The 15,994-nt window shown below is 36.4% G+C and overlaps 3 protein-coding genes across 4 annotated transcripts; 2 read left to right on the top strand and 1 right to left on the bottom strand.

Annotated features, from left to right (window-relative positions):
* Window positions 1–701: 701 nt before the first annotated feature.
* On the top strand, window positions 702–12,628 carry LOC132705792 (serine protease gd-like). Of its 2 annotated transcripts, none has more exons than XM_060676672.1 (9): window positions 702–1,114; window positions 1,365–1,575; window positions 1,634–1,977; window positions 6,563–6,598; window positions 6,653–6,697; window positions 6,747–6,949; window positions 8,774–8,941; window positions 9,705–10,073; window positions 12,414–12,628. In XM_060676672.1, the coding sequence occupies exons 2-9, from the start codon at window positions 1,366–1,368 to the stop codon at window positions 12,626–12,628; spliced, it is 1,590 nt and encodes a 529-aa protein (XP_060532655.1). In that variant the 5' UTR covers window positions 702–1,114; window position 1,365. The 2 variants fall into 2 exon arrangements, with proteins under 2 accessions (XP_060532655.1, XP_060532653.1); XM_060676670.1 differs by having other exon boundaries at window positions 6,747–6,958.
* A 35-nt stretch (window positions 12,629–12,663) lies between these two features.
* LOC132705797 (uncharacterized) lies at window positions 12,664–13,176 on the bottom strand. Its single transcript, XM_060676683.1, has 2 exons — window positions 13,051–13,176; window positions 12,664–12,998 (listed from the first exon to the last, which is right to left on the bottom strand). Exons 1-2 carry the CDS (start codon window positions 13,095–13,097, stop codon window positions 12,755–12,757), a joined length of 291 nt encoding a protein of 96 aa, XP_060532666.1. The 5' UTR covers window positions 13,098–13,176; the 3' UTR covers window positions 12,664–12,754.
* A 1,009-nt stretch (window positions 13,177–14,185) lies between these two features.
* Window positions 14,186–15,793, top strand: LOC132706218 (U11/U12 small nuclear ribonucleoprotein 35 kDa protein-like). The gene is made up of 2 exons (XM_060677419.1): window positions 14,186–14,462; window positions 14,511–15,793. The coding sequence occupies exons 1-2, from the start codon at window positions 14,451–14,453 to the stop codon at window positions 15,174–15,176; spliced, it is 678 nt and encodes a 225-aa protein (XP_060533402.1). The 5' UTR covers window positions 14,186–14,450; the 3' UTR covers window positions 15,177–15,793.
* Window positions 15,794–15,994: the final 201 nt, after the last annotated feature.

Below are 15,994 nucleotides of genomic sequence, written 5' to 3'. Positions count from 1 at the left end.
GGCACGACTTTCACCGCTCTTCTGCAACCACCAATCAAAGGTCCGTGAACTTCCGTCGCCCAGATTTTACCTGGTGCTGCGTTTTGAATGGAGTTTGAATAAAAACGAAATAAAAACTTTGAACGAGTCGGATATTACACGCACAGATGTGGGATTCGAATAAAACCAATGCGTCGACGTTTCATGGAAGCCTGCAACATGACTTCCATGAAACGTCCCATTGATTTCAACGAAAATATTAAGATTGGTGTTTTTTTTCGTGTTTTTGGCTTTGCTGATATTTTTTTTTTTACGGCTGAAAACCAAATAAGTTGTTTAAAACCGTATGAAGTTGACGCTTGTGGTACCATCTTTGGACCGCTGGCGGTTCCATTCATATGCATGTTCACGTGGGAGTTCTAGAATTCCTTTTCTATTTAGTTAAGTCGATACACAAAACAATATTTGAATTTACCGCGTGTTCAACATCTTTCTTGTTGCATTTCAAATCACGTAAACATTCTTAAAAACTCTAAAGGTAATTTAAAAAGTATAGACGCGACGAATGTGGCGACATCTCTGTATTTGTATCCAAATTACCAGTTGACTCCAAAATAATAAATCGGAAATCTGTGTCTTATGTTTATGTGGTCTGTGGCTACGTTAAGGTCCACATGATTATATATTTAACCAATATGGAATAAACTACAAATGTAAAGACATCTATCGGTGTATGGTATAAACGATTAAATTTTTGTCAAAAGTAAATTAAGTAATTTTGTGTAACCAGCAAAGAATTTCTAAAAATTGGTGCTCCATTTACGCATAGATAATAAAATGTTTAGTCTTCATAACTAGGCGATAATGTAATCTGTTTTATTATTAATAAATTATTTAGTTTATTGCTGCGTATGGACCGAAAACAATACTCCAAAAATTCATACGAACTTCACGTTCCGTGTTTACCCGCCAAATTCAAGCGATAAGTGCCCACAAACCCGGGAATTCCTTCTTTCACGTAAAATAGTAAACAGGTTTTGCATGTAGTCGTTCGTTTTCTTTTGTTTCCAGCCAGCGGATTTAAGGTCTATGTTCTGGTGGAGTTAGTTTAATGCACGGGTATTTTTCATTCGAGGTAAGTTTTGCTGATGTCTTTAGAATCTCGCTATCGAATTAAAATCATAAAACTACATATTGTTAATTAGCATTGTAAATTATTCCAACATAATGACGCTTTCGTGTGGTTTCTCATAATTATAATTTTTAAATATTAAATATCAATAGGTTCTGTGGTATTTTTTACATTACGCAAGTACGATGGAATTTTACATTGCATTTCTGGCGTTGTCTTACAAACTTTATTGTTTAATATAATGGCGTTCTAGAATGTTTATCCAGTTCGTCATTCCATTGGTTGTGGTTGTAAAAGTTGTTTCAAGTCAAGGGAGCTCTCCCTGTCCGGAAACATTTATTTACGAACCTAGGAACTCAAAGGAGCTAGATAGATGGTACGGAGTGGTTTCTTTGAGAACCGATGACGATTTGGAAGGAGTTTATCTTAAAATTCAACTGGACCGTCCCGCAGATCTGTTGGGAGTAGGTAACCAGAAATGTACCTATCATATTAATTTGCCTAGTACGGACAAATTTTTAGAACTGGTTCGGCGACGTAATCTCCCAGGACAATGTTCAATTTTCCATTAACAATGCCAAATACAAATTGGAGGCCGGCCCACCGGTATCCGTAAGATTCTTTGTAAAATACAATGCCGCCAGTATTGTACCGACCGTAAAGAAAATCTTATTGAACGGTAGAAGCATATGTTCCACTACAGTCAGTCCGGACAGGCGGACGCCAATCCCACCCACTCTTCACATAAGTAAACCGGCAACTAGCCCGGGGAATTTTAGCAACATGAACAAAAAGCCCGGCAAAGGAAACGGCAATACCATTGACCACAATGGGAATACGAGGCTTCCAGGTCAGACCAATATAAGGTAAACTAATAATCATAAATTTACAATATACATAAAGACTTTATCTGTAGGTCAAATTATGTGTGTTATATCAAAGTGACTTTGGTTGAGGTGTTTTCCACAGGGTTCTATCCTTGTATCACTAATTTTTACGGGTTTTACGTCTGACTAACTATCATATGTATAGGATGACCTGCAAATTTATCGGCAGCCAGAACCACTAATTGTATAAATGTAGACCAGCAAAAATTCTCTTGCTTATTTTCAAAAATTGTTATTGACCTGATCTCATTTAATATTTGCGCTAGATAATATTAATATTTTATAATGAAGTCAAGAAGTATTTTTTTTCAGATACATGTAAATAGGTTATGTCCAAAATTATCTTCAATGTTAAAAAATAGCTTTCAGAAAGTTTGGTTAGTTTTTGATATGTGGTACTCTTCTTCAAATTTTAATAACGCATATGAGGCAAAATGCACATGCATAGAATCTTAAAATCAAAAGAATCCAGATGCTGAACCGAATTTATGTTTTAAGAAAGAAAAACACGAGTGGGGAAGTTGTTAGTGTTTGCCCGATATCAAAAATTATTGTATTTCGATTTACTTTTGCGTTATTACGGGGCGCCCTCTACTGTAACACTGTACAACTAGCTTGGCCTGTTTTCTTTACATTCAACGCAGTTTTCCACAGCTAGTGCCAGTAGAGTTCGTTAAAAATTCGACAGCACGGCCATTTTTTTATTTATTAGGAAATAATGTTGAAGCAACTATTCCGAATACTATTCCTGAAATAGAGCATCCAAATTTAATTTGGCAACAAGATGACGCTGATATCAGTAAATTTTCTATTGATTGAGCAAAATGTCTTGTGGTCAATAACGGGCAATTTAAAACAAATGGTATACAAAAATAAGCCAATAGAAGTGTTGGATGATAATAAATTCGGGATGAACTTAACCAAGTAAATGCGCCAATTATATATTAAAAATGGTGGAAAATTTAATACAAAATTATTAAATTAAAAGTTTTGTAAAATACAGGTCAAATGCTGTTACTGTTTTAAAAATAAAATAATCTATAGTTTTTATAGTATTTTAAATAATTAAGTGATTATAGACACAGCAATTTCAATTCAATTTCAAAATTAGATACACTTTTAGAATTACGTTTAATTGCTTTAATGTTAAATTCCAAACGGTGCATCGCATACTTATATTTATCGTTGGATTCGTCCTCTAAAGGGAAAATTAAAAAATATATGTTTTGTTTCATTTTAAAAAATTGAGAAAATTAACATTTTGCGTAAGTTAATATGCCACCTGACTCTAACCATTCTGACATAACCTGAGTGTTTGTATATATATCGTTGTTTCATTTTAACAAACGTTTTTCGACCACCCCATATGTAATGCAAAAAATTAAAGATAATTTTACTCGAAACAACTTTGGTATTCAGACTTTTTTTTATAACAACCGTACGTGCGTTCAATTTATCTTGATAACATTTTAGTTGGCTGCAACTTTTTTTTTTTAGAGATATCAAGGTAAACAAAAAAAACAAAATGTAGGGTTAGTAGCCAACTTTTTTTCCAAGTGAAGTATAAAACAAAACACAATCATTTTTCTGACATATAGGCCTACATAATATATTATTTAATGGAACACCCTGTATATTATATGTGTTTAATAAAATATCTTAGAGCCGCGACTCACTGCAACAACGATAATTATTTCCAAATTAAAGTAGAACAGAAACACTAAAAATGACAAGACGCACTAAAGTAAAAAATTCTTTAACTATTCTAAATACTGCTGCATTTGACCACCATTTTCCTGAACACACACATTGTATGATTTCTTGCATTTAGTAACGTTTCTGGATTGTCTCTTAACTGACTGATTGCTTCTGAAATCCTTTTCCGAAGTTCCACGACATTATTACAGGGAGTTCTGTGAACTTGATTTTTTTATGTCTCTCTAAAATTGTGTTGTTGCGTTGTGCAGTTTGGCGACGTGACCTGTTCTGTGGGTGACGGTATTGTCAATTTATTTGCAGACTATTTTTCGGAGATATCAACCCCTTACACTTGAACATTTCGATTTCATCTATTTACGAGAAACTGTCGACTCTAGACAAAAAGAAAGGATCTCGTCCCGATGGCCTCCCACCATATCTTATTAAGCAATGCAGCTTCATACTTTCCAAACCACTTTATATAATCTTTAACCATTCTTTAAAAACGGGGACTTTTCCAAATTACTGGAAATCAAGCTTCATTACCCCTATCTTAAAATCCGGCGATAACTCGCAAGTCAACAATTATAGGCCCATCAGTATCCTGAGTTGTATTCCTAAAGACTTCGAAAGTTTAGTCTGCGACTATTTGTCTGCTGGCCTTAAAGGTTGCTTCATCGACCAACAATTTGGATTTCTCCCCCATCGCTCCAAGGAGCTAAACTTGCTCACATGCACAGATTTTCTGTTGGAATTTTTTGGGGGGGTGGGGGGTCTCACGTTCATTCCATTTACACATACTTTTCAAAGGCTTTTGATCGAGTAAATCATCAAATCTTAATAAAAAAATTGCGAAACATTGGAATCCAGGGAAAACTTTTGGAATGGTTAACATCATACCTAACTGAAAGAGTGCAGATAGTGCGCGTCCAGAGCTTCCAATCCACCGAAATTAGAGTGCCTTCTGGTGTTCACAAGGATCGCACCTGGGACTCCTGGTCTTCAATGTCTATGATATTGCCTCATGTTTTCATCACGCATGTTTTCTATTATTTGCTGACGACTTAAAATTCTATATGAGAGTCCATAATGCTGATGACTGTATAAAAGTCCAGTCTGATTTAGTTCACCTATCGGTATGGAGCGATTTGAATGGAATGGAACTAAATATTAATAAATCCCCATACATTTTAAGTATAACATAAAATGGCCTCCATAATAAGGGATCTTGGAGTGTTACTCGATTTTAAGTTGACTTACCCACAACATGTTTAATTCATTGTGTCTAAATCACTTCAGATCTTGGGCTTTATTAAGCGTTGTATAGTGGACTTCTAGAGTGTTACATCTCTCAGATTACTGTTCTGCTCCCTCGTGCGTCCCCCTGGATTATTGTTCCTATATATATAACGTCCACATGTAGGCCATAGAAAGAGTGCAGCATAGGTTCCTGCGGGATATAGTATTTAAGGAGCACCAAGGACTTGAGGACGTTGATCACTCTGAATTGAAAAACTCGCTCCAACTTACAACTCCAGATTCATCGCATGCAGAGGGATCTCACCATTTTTTATAATCTACTGCATTCAAATTCCCATGGACCTCAGCTGTTATGTAAGATTGGGCTTCGCGTTCCCATCGTACTAACTGTGGACAGAGTTCTTTTTTTACTAGGTCAGCTGTACTAGCGAATCGTTTTTCTGACCAACTTGATTGCTTCCAGAGTGCAAGAATATTTAAGAAAGAACTTAAAGACTGTCGGTAAAACTATTCCGCTTTTCCTCGCAATAGTTTTGTATACCATTGTGTTGGTGACTCGTTACTCTTATAAGTGTCCTTACTGTCATGGCAACTAACTATACGAATATTTAATATTTTCTAAAACCAATGTTTGTCATATTAAGGTAATCTGTATATTTCATTCTGTTTTAATGTTGTTTTATTTTATTTTGTTGTTTACTATTTTGTTTATGTGAATCCTATTTTATATTGGGCGGTTGGCCCGTTGATAAATGAATAAAAAAATATTCCATGTTTCCAATTTTTGACTTGCACAACATTGTGAAGGGCACCTTGGTGCTGCTATATAATCAGCGCTGATATATTTAGATGTAAATCCTCTATATATTGTTCTACCTCGAGTTAACTTTTGATCTATAAATATTGGACTCAAAATATGCCCATCTATGACAGCATACCATGCATTAATTGATTGGTACTCCTGGGTTTTTATTAAAACCCTTTCTTCTAGTGAACGAACTTTCATCAGTCCATAATATGTGTTTCAAAAAATTATTATGTATTTCAAAAATCCATTGACATTTGACGTTGTTCTGCACTTAGTTTTCGAGTTTTACGAAATTTAAATGTATTATATTTATATTCTTTCAAAGTTTTACGAAATTTAAAAGTATTATATTTATATTTTTTTAATACTGAATGGATTGATACCTGTCTCTGCATATACTCCAGTAATAGAGGGATAGAGGGAACTGGATGTGCTTCATTTTCCTCGTTTAAAATATTATGATTCGGGCATACACTTTTACCATTTAATACGTTAAAATATTCTATTAAACGCATATATAATATTCAAGGTGTTATTTAAAAGAATATGATGTAGGCTTCTATGTCAGAAAATTGATGGTATTTTTTTTATACGCCACTTGGAAATAAACTTGCATACTAATGCTACTTAAATGTTCAAAATTCGGGAAAGCGTTTTTAAAAACATTTATTACAAAAAAAGCGAAATAAAGTTTTATTCGGACTAGCCGATACAAAGGCTGGAATAATTAAGAGCGTATTTGCGACAATCGAATATATTCCAATTTAAAGCATGCTATAAGTGAACTTTCGATTGCAGGGATGAATTAGAGAGACCCACTTTTCACGAAGTCCAGTGAGTAAAGGTTACAAGTCATTCGGACCCCTAAAGAAATACTGATTTTTTTAGGAAACCTAATCGGGGGACCAACATTGACTCCGGACACAGCCAGAGGTCTGTGGCCGTTAATTTTTCGCCAGTCTAATCAGTTTAGATTTTTCAGGCCTACCAACAACGTACTCAACATCGAGTTCCATTCGGACGAAGACGGAGAAGACGACTTCTTCTCGGGCGACCTCACCAACGTAGTTAACCGACCCGCTTTGAATCGCCCCAATATTTTGCAAACGCCCAAACGTCCTGGATGTGGTATCGTGAACCAAAGAGCCAACGCGTTGGTCAGCCACGGGCAAAACACGTCGCCAGGTACAAAAGGTGCATTTCTTAAGCATGGACGAGACCTCTGGCGGAAAAAAATATTACTGCAGTTTGGAAGTAAAATTGGAAGGAGTTGAGGTTTATTGTTTGCCTTGTCTTTATTTTATTCTTCACAGACGTCCAACCAAAAGTCATTCATAAAATGGACATTTAGGTCGGGAGTGTTGCCTAGAAATGGTTGGTTTCGGCAAAATTAATAAAAACAGTAAAACTATCTAGTTACCAAGCATTGTTTCAACACACTTAGATAAATATATAGACAAGCAAAAGAGAAAATGATAAAGATGCAAACTATTTCACAGTGAAGACTATTCAATATGGCCCAGTAAAGAACCATCAATTAACCAACAAGTAAAAACCTACCACCTACCTACTGACCAATTAAGTAAACCCAGCGCTACAATTGAAAAAATGTTCTTGTTTACAACTTTACAACCAATGAAGGAAGATATTGATGATGGAAAACCTTTGAAATAAAGATTGATTTGAGAGATATTGTATGCAGAGAGTCGTTTGATGATAGAATGATAGAAATCCTAAAAAACGTAGGACTGAATTTAAATGATGTCATCAACACAACTGAGGAAGTGAAGATAGTGATGGGTATAGGACAGGGCTACATACTTTCTCCGTTATTATTTAATATTTATTCAGAATTCATATCCAGAGAAGCCTTAGAACACACACGACTCAGGAATATCCTGGAATGGAGAAAGAGTAAAGAATATGAATGAATAATGAAACCTGGGTCCTTGATTGCTGACTGGAGTAAGTTTAAATTTCCGTCAACATACACCCTAAGCTCTGCAAGCAAAATAGAAAAAAAAAGTGGGTTTAGATTGTTACCCTGAGAGGCACCACTGATGGTGGTAAATTTAAAAGACTTGAAGAAATTATGCTTAACAAATAGTGAACGCTATGATAAGTATGACCTGACACCCAATCAGGTCATCTTGATGGCAGAGAGAGTAGCTATGTCATTCTGTAGAACTTGGAAGTCATCTAGTGTACTTATTGCCTCATATATTTTCAAGAAGAAAAATCTGACTTAATAAAAATAGAAACAAAAGATTGTTACCCTGTGAGTTAGCACAATGACTTGAAGTTTAAATCAAACAAATACTGAATGCTCGGATAAGTATGACCTGAGAAACCAAACCCAATTTTTTTCTTGAGTTTTAGCTGGCACTACCGATGACTATAAAAGACCCAGAAGGAAGGCTGGAAGTAGTCTTCAAAAGTGTAAATATTCTTTAAAGAAACTCACGAGTTATTGTATTACTATTTAAGACTCTTCTGGATTACTTCTGCATCGATTGTAAATAAATCAAACTTGCTGATGTTTCATCTCAAATTTTCAGTGCTTGCTTAGTGTCCTCTGACTCGAGGTTAAGATTGTTTGGTCGCTTTGTGGACATCAAATTTTATTCGATAAAACTAAAATTTTTGCATGTAACCAATTCTACCGAACAAATATCCGAGAATCAGGTTGCTTCACCAATGTCATCAGAGATAAACTCAGCAAAAACCGATGCAGGAGGAATCCAGAAGTTTTGTAAAAAGTAAAAGAACCCGTAGTATAGAAAAATAAAATATAAAGGAAAGAAAAAGAAAGTAAGTAATTTTTGTTTGATAATCACAAAACTGTAATGACGATGATGGATGTGGACCTAAAATAGCACCCTTGAGGTACTCCCTTGGACACAATTATTACATTTGAGACACCTCACTGAATCCTATACGGGCCCTGTGTTTCTTGTAAAACTTTTCAAAATTATTGGTCTACGGCCGTTTGATATCGTAAAATTCTAGGGCAATGGCCCTGGCACGCAGCACTGTACCACTCCAAAGGCATCCAGCTGCTATACACATGCGGCGGCACTTTAATATCCGACAGGTATATCGTGACGGCCGCCCACTGCGTCACCAAACCTCAGACGAACCAGCCTGTCAACAAAAAGTACCTGTTGGTGTATCTCGGTGCGTAAAATTAACACTTCACTAAGCCTCCATTTACATTGATTTAGTATTAACGAATCATTAACATTAAGGTAGTATTTAGTAAATCAATCTCCTTATTATATAGCAGTAAATAATGGTTGCTCATTTTCTACATTAAAATAATCACACAGGTGTAGGTAGGACCTTTAAACATACAAATTAAAATTAACTTGTAACATCTTCCAGAAAGATACTATAAGTCTAACTCTAGACACTAAGGCATACTTTCAGTGTACCTGTTACTCTCTAGACCCTTGACAATCGTTATAGGTACAATACTAAGTTTCACAGTTAGATATTGATTTCAAACTTTTTCACACTAGCAAACTTTTCAAAGATGATGGTTTAGTGGGGTTGCATGTCCATCTGGATTCACGGATCCACCTTTAAGTCGAGTTAGTGAACTTTTGTCGCCTAGTAAGGACAACTTGTGAATGTTTTATCAATCGTTCTGTTGGCTTCTTCAGAGTAGAACCGAAGCTGACTGTACTCTGTATCTGCTTACATATCGTTTGAGGAGGCGGAGCTAAATGAGGGGCTTGAACGTGGTCTGGAATAATTGGCGAATCGCGGTTAAGATTGTTTGTTTTTTCTCCTAATCCGGTTCTCAGCACTCGCGAGACAATTGACAATCATCGTAGGCACAATATTGAGTTTCACAGTTAGATTTTGATTAGGAAACTTTTCAAAGTTCATGGTTTAGATCCACCCTTAAGGCGACTTAGCGAACTTTTGTCGCCAGGTAAGCATAACTTGTTGACGTTCGGGCCGGAGGTGCAAGATCGCGCCATCGAGAACATCCACGTCCATCCGCGCTACAACTACAGCGTCTACTTTAACGACATCGCCCTGCTGGAGCTGGTGACCGCGGTGGAGCTGACGGATTTCGTGCGGCCTTGCTGCCTGTGGGAAGGGAATAGCGATCTGGAAATTCTGGCCGATCGCCTGGGCTCCGTCATCGGTTGGGGTTTCGACGAAAATCGGCAGCTATCACGCCAGCTGATGCAGGCCCAGATGCCAGTCGTGTCCACCGTGAAATGTATCTACTCGAATCGCGAGTTTTTCTCGCAGTTCACATTCGAAAACAACTACTGCGCTGGGTTCCGAAACGGTAAGTCGCCTATCGCGAACGGTTCTCGTCATTGTCGAAATTATTTCGAGAAATACTGACTTTCACTTCAATATTGACAAAAATTAGTATTTCTCTAAAGGTGGACAAGGATTGATTGTCAAAAAAAAACGTTTTTACCAATACCACAACTTACCAAATGAACTCACCAAAACTGGTAAGTTTTCGCTTGATAACGGCTAGTAGTTAAAAAAGTTTTTAGACAATGGAAGTTCCAAACTCTAGTATTGGTGTTTATTTTATTGTTTATTTCTATTTTACTTAGAGGAAACAGGTTAAAATAGAATACGTCTGCTACGTAACGCACGCGGTAACGAAGGGCTTTTTATTTGACATCGTTTCCTTAGATCATGTGATCCAAAAGTACAGCATAGTATAAAACTAAAATCTAAAGTCATCACCGTATATAGGATTGATACAATTTGATCATGTGACAATTGGCCAAAAATTAATATGAAATAACAATGAAACTAACATTTGGCAACGTGGCATTTTCGTTAATGGATTGGCTTTTACTTTGAACAACCTGTGAATCGGTTCACATATAAGAAAGCAGTAAATTATACTTCGGCCAGAAATATGGTGCTTTTACAAACGACCCCGTGATTAACTTTGCCTACTGTTTATTACTCCTAGCCGAACAGACCCTTATCCTAGTAATTTATCTACCTACCCTAACAAGCGGGATGTAAGTATGTTTTCAATCTTAGTACGAAGTAACAAAACAAAATTAGCATAGAGTAACAATTTATTAAGTTCTACGTCACTTGTTTTTATTGCTGCTCCTACTTCCCCATCTGAATTTCTTATAAAATTGTAAACATTCAAAACTATTTGTTTAGCATCCGAATCCGTTTTTTATTTACTGAGGTAGTTTCCTCTTTTAAATTGTCAAAAGGTTCGACTACCTTCTCCACTTCGTCTTCAAATTATGCGTTGTTTTCCATGTCTTCTTCTAACAGGGGAACATCTGCTTCATTCCGCAGTCTCCACATTTTAAAGTCTTAAAAAACAGGAACCTTCAAAAAATGTTTAATTGTAAGATTCTAATAAATATGTACCTGTATTCTTAAGACGTACCTGTATCTACCGCGAATATGTAGATGACACAAAAATATAAGAAGAATTTTTTTAATCGACAGGCAAACGAGACAAAAATGATTATTTTCAAACTTACCTATAAGATGAACAGAATTCAGGTACTTACCTTTGCCCTTCGAACTATCCAGTGAAAAGATCATCACAGGGTCAAAGCTCGTGAATCAGCTACATAAATACCTCCCTAATATATACGAACATATTTCAATTTAGATTAAACTGTTAAGAACGATACATACCACCTGATGTTAAAATACACGCTTCTACTTATTCGAAAATAAAATAAAAATTTCTAGTTTATACAAATATTCGTTACGGTCCATCTCAGACAAAGCCTACTTAATCCAGAATAAACATCTGTCAAAGCAATAAATGCACTATATTTTTGGTCGTACAATAATTTAATATTCATTTCCCGAATATTGCGACCTAATTGCATTCCGTTTAAATATCCTTCCACTTCGGCCAAATTTCCATCATCTTCTGCTTGGTCATCGTAATCTTCGAAAAATGTAATATTGTATACTCTTTTTATAAAGCAAAAGCAAAATGAAAATATGAAATCCGTTTTCTGCAAAAAAATTTTATACTTAGATTGAACTATGTTTTAAATCTACTAATAGATGGCGTTTTCTAATGTAATAGCAAAAAACATTTTTTTCAACATTACGATAAAAAATCTATCGTTTTGTTCCAGTCTAAATCGTTTCAAAAATATCACAAACATGAAGTATAAACAGTAAATAAAAAAGAATATTTTTTAGTTGCTTAATCCGTTTAATTACAAAGTTACATTCTCCAAATATACACTTGCCGTAAAGTTCTACACCGCATTACACAGTCCGTTTCCTTTTCTGTCATTGAATGAAGCAGCACAATACTTTTAAAATAATAGTTGCATAACGTAAATTTAGAAAATGTAAAAGATTAACAAAAGAGATCCATCTTCGCGGTTGGACCAGCAATATCTGCCTCTGTGTCATGTCATTTTTTAGATGTTGCCAACTTAAAGTTTTAAATTTCATAATAACGATCGGATGGATCGGATGAGATTCTCCAGTGATTTAAACAAAAACGGAGAATTAGGGGGCTTAACTTAAAAATTGAATACTTATGTGTATGGCATTAGTAGTATAGTACATATCATATCAAAACCGTGTTGATGTTTTAAATTATACTTAAGCTTGGATATTTGTCAAATTTTCCAAAGAAGTGAAATTATAGGCACGTCTGTGTGTAACGGAGATTCTGGCGGGGGAATGGTCTTTCCAAGAACTGGAACCAGCGGTGCAGATACCGTATGGCAGCTGCGTGGCATCGTGTCTGTAGGAGTTGCCTTGCAATCGCAAGGAGTTTGTGATACGTCGCACTATATAATATTCACTGACGTCGCCAAGTACTTACCGTGGATTCGAGAGTTGATGACTGTCACTAATTGAGCGATACCTTCAGCCTTCTAGCTTAGGTTATAAACTTGTGATAATCATTTTTTATAATATTAATATAAACAAATTTTTGATTTTCTACTGGTCACTTTTATTTCATAGATAGTCTGACTCGCGACACTAGTGGGAATATACCCAACGGCCTTTTAAAATACGATTCATAAGGATTCTTCGTCCTGCCGGGGTCGACATTCTTTTCCGCCAGCCATGTCGCTTAATTCTCTTTGTCTCGGACGGTCTGGGGAAATGCACCCTAATTACAGACCGTGAAGGGATGCTGAATAAGTTTGCGCCGGTTAACACACCCGGGTTGCTGTTTGGCACTAACGAGTGAAAATTTGAGGCCCCCAGTGCCAACGGTTGCCTAAAAAATGATTCATTAAAAGACCGTATTGGTTTGGGTATTGGTTGCTGACTTGCTTGAGTGTAATGCGTTTTGCAGCAACCGCAGGATTACAGACATCGTATTTTTGCAGATCTTATCATGGAATAATATAACTATAACCTCTATTGAATTATGAGCTACAAATTTGTTAGGCAAAAGTACTGGGATCATTCGCCCATTTCAGACACTTGTACTAATCCTCTCTTCTTCTTCACTTCTATAGCTACCGTAAACAGTCAAAGTTCAAGTTCAAGTATGCGTTTCACGAAAAATGTTGGGCTCGACTGCTAGGATCATTCGCCCATTGCCGACTTCCGTCGAGGATCTTCGCTTTTGGTCATTGACCAACACGTACAGAGAAGACATATAACCAATATTTGCTCGACTAGCAAAAAAACAAATTTGACCGATACCAAAAAAAACCGACACCCCCCGCTTCCGCCCCGGACCATCCGGGCCCATCCGGCCTCCATACCGGCGTGAACGGGGAAAAACGAAGGGATCGGCGACGATTATCAGTTTACAACGTTCACAAAACACTGACAACACTAAATCCACTCAGTGGAGACCGATTTCAAAATTTTTGGACGATTACAAAGGATTTTGTAGGGAACGAACGCAGGTTAAACCTACGCGTGCAATGTTCCACCACAGAATCCACCGTAAACAGTCCAGATACAGCGAGGCATATCTTCCCTTTTGAGGTTGACATTTTATTTACAACTTATAAGGTTCATTTTGCTTTGCAGAATTCTAAAAAGTTTTTCTTAAAATATAATATAAGTGGTACTGGTCTTCGCAGTGGACAATAAGCCAAAAAGAATTGACCATCGATTTATTTCCGGTAGCACAGTGTAATCAATGACGTCACCTAACAAAGGTGAAAAGAAGTTCTACACGTTATTTGTATTATTGGAGTCTTGATAAGTTCAAACAGTGCTATCAGTCGAATTCGAACCCATCTTGAAAAACTAGTGTGAAAAACGTTAGTCGACGGATGTCGGTAATAGGCGAGTGCCCCTCGTTGCTTGCCTCGACTGTTTGTAAATATAAAGTGTTCTGTTACACATGGCAACATAGCATGTTAACGTTCCTGCCGTAGAAACTTCTAGGATTTAGTCGTCTATCCTTAGTACTCAGCATATATTCATACGCGAGCGCCATGTCCTCAGGCAACGCACGATAACCGGCATTGTATTTATTTGAAGTCGTTACAGAATAAATCTTTAGTTTCTGAAATAACGTATTCATTTAACTGTCGCACGAACCCCCGACAAAACATAAAGAAGAAGAATGTTCTTCGCCTGTTGCCGGTTGGAACATTGCTATAGTTTGGAGTTGGTTAGAATTTAAAATATTTACATTGTCTACGACTTGAAAATGCTCTCTATAAAGTTATTTGTTAAATTATTCAATATTTTTCTGTGAATAATGGCTCAGAAGGTAAGCAGGCTTAATGGCGTGTTGTCGTAATATAGCATTTGACTTTAGTATCACCTGAAAGAAAGTAGTACGAGCTGGTCCAAATACGCAAAAACTTACGACCCGATAAAATGCGCGTCGATAGACGGAACGGACACAACCCCTCACGATAAAGCTGTCGAAAGGGCGTTACTTTCCGAATACAAACCAAACCGGCACGTTAAAGGAAACGCAGGATGTACTATATTTATCAGCAGATTGAATCATGAAACAACCAAAGACACCATCAAAAATATATTCTCAAAGTATGGTAAGCTAAAACGTTTTCGAATGGTGAAAGATATAGTGACTGGCTTGCCTAAGGGATATGCGTTTGTGGAATACGAAGAGGAAAGTTCTGCAGAGGACGCGTACAAGTTTACGAACAAAATGAACGTTGATGGAAGCATTATTTTTGTTGATTTCGAGTGTGAAAGACTGCTGAAGGGTTGGAGACCGAGGAGACTAGGCGGCGGGTTCGGTGGTAAAAAAGAGTCGGGGCAGTTAAGATTTGGAGGTCGAGATCGGCCATTTCGAAAACCGGTTGCCTTGGAGGTGAAGGAGGAAGAGGAGAAGAGGCGCAAGGAGAGAGGAAGGAAAAAAAAGCAGGACGAAGAAGAACATAACAGTCGACGGGCCGAAAGAAGTCGGGAACGGGATAGGAAACGTCGCTCGCCACCTTTGAAAAGGAGATGAAATGTTCATATGATAAACATATACAGTTTACCTAAAAGTTATGCTGTGAGTCATATTGAACAGTTAGGAATAACATTTCTGTGCTGTTAAAAATTCAAAGGAATTGCAAAATTTTCAGTTGATCTAGCTTCCAATATTTGGATTTTCTTGACAATTAAATATATTTTTTTTAACTAATTTGTATCCTACAAACCAAAGCTACGCAGGTTACGCTTTGCAACTGCAAATTGGTCATCCGCAACCATTCGGTCGCTTGTTTAAACTCTGCAACTTAAACAAGTCTATGTAACTTTTTTATTTGAAAGTGAAATTTGAAAAAACAGAACATGTCCTTTTTGCGAGTTACTAATACAAAATTAAAATATTCTAATGAAGCAACATATAGTTTTACATCTAGAAAAAAGAAATAAAATTAGGGCTAAGCAAGATGTTGACAAGTTTATATAAATTCATTAATATACATTGTGAACAAACATATAAATATCCTGTATACCTAAAAATATAAAATTTTAGAACTAAACAGCTTTTGTCTATTTTTGTATGGTGTTTGCACATTTTAACCTAAAGTATCCCATAATACATTTTCTTTCTTTGATAAAAACGCAATCTCAGTCTCTGCAATTCGGACATTACTATTGGTTCATTTCGTTAAGTTTTACGGAATTAGACAGGCGAGTGGAACGACCACAGAATTCTTCTTCTTCTTCTCAGTTTATAATTGGGTAAGTCAACTAAAGACATTTGCTCATTTCCGCCGAACAATTTTTCTTGTTCCTAATAGACCAAGACGTACACAAAAAGATTTAAAAATTGTTTAT

This window comes from Cylas formicarius, unplaced genomic scaffold, assembly GCF_029955315.1.
Source record: "Cylas formicarius isolate icCylForm1 unplaced genomic scaffold, icCylForm1.1 PGA_scaffold_8__14_contigs__length_24414737, whole genome shotgun sequence".
Lineage (NCBI taxonomy): Eukaryota > Metazoa > Arthropoda > Insecta > Coleoptera > Brentidae > Cylas > Cylas formicarius.
The sequence above is the reverse complement of the archived record's forward strand: the minus strand, read 5'-3'. Positions and strand labels throughout refer to the sequence as shown.

Excerpts from the sequence above, each read along its gene's own strand:
- LOC132705792 (XM_060676670.1), top strand. The coding sequence starts at position 1,366 with ATGTTTATCCAGTTCGTCATTCCATTGGTTGTGGTTGTAAAAGTTGTT. Across the intron at positions 1,978-6,562 it reads CCAGGTCAGACCAATATAAG|GGATGAATTAGAGAGACCCA; the intron begins GTAAACTAATAA and ends TTTCGATTGCAG. Across the intron at positions 6,599-6,652 it reads CCCACTTTTCACGAAGTCCA|GAAACCTAATCGGGGGACCA; the intron begins GTGAGTAAAGGT and ends TGATTTTTTTAG.
- LOC132705797 (XM_060676683.1), bottom strand. The coding sequence starts at position 13,097 with ATGTCTGTAATCCTGCGGTTGCTGCAAAACGCATTACACTCAAGCAA. Across the intron at positions 12,999-13,050 it reads AACGCATTACACTCAAGCAA|GCAACCGTTGGCACTGGGGG; the intron begins GTCAGCAACCAA and ends ATCATTTTTTAG.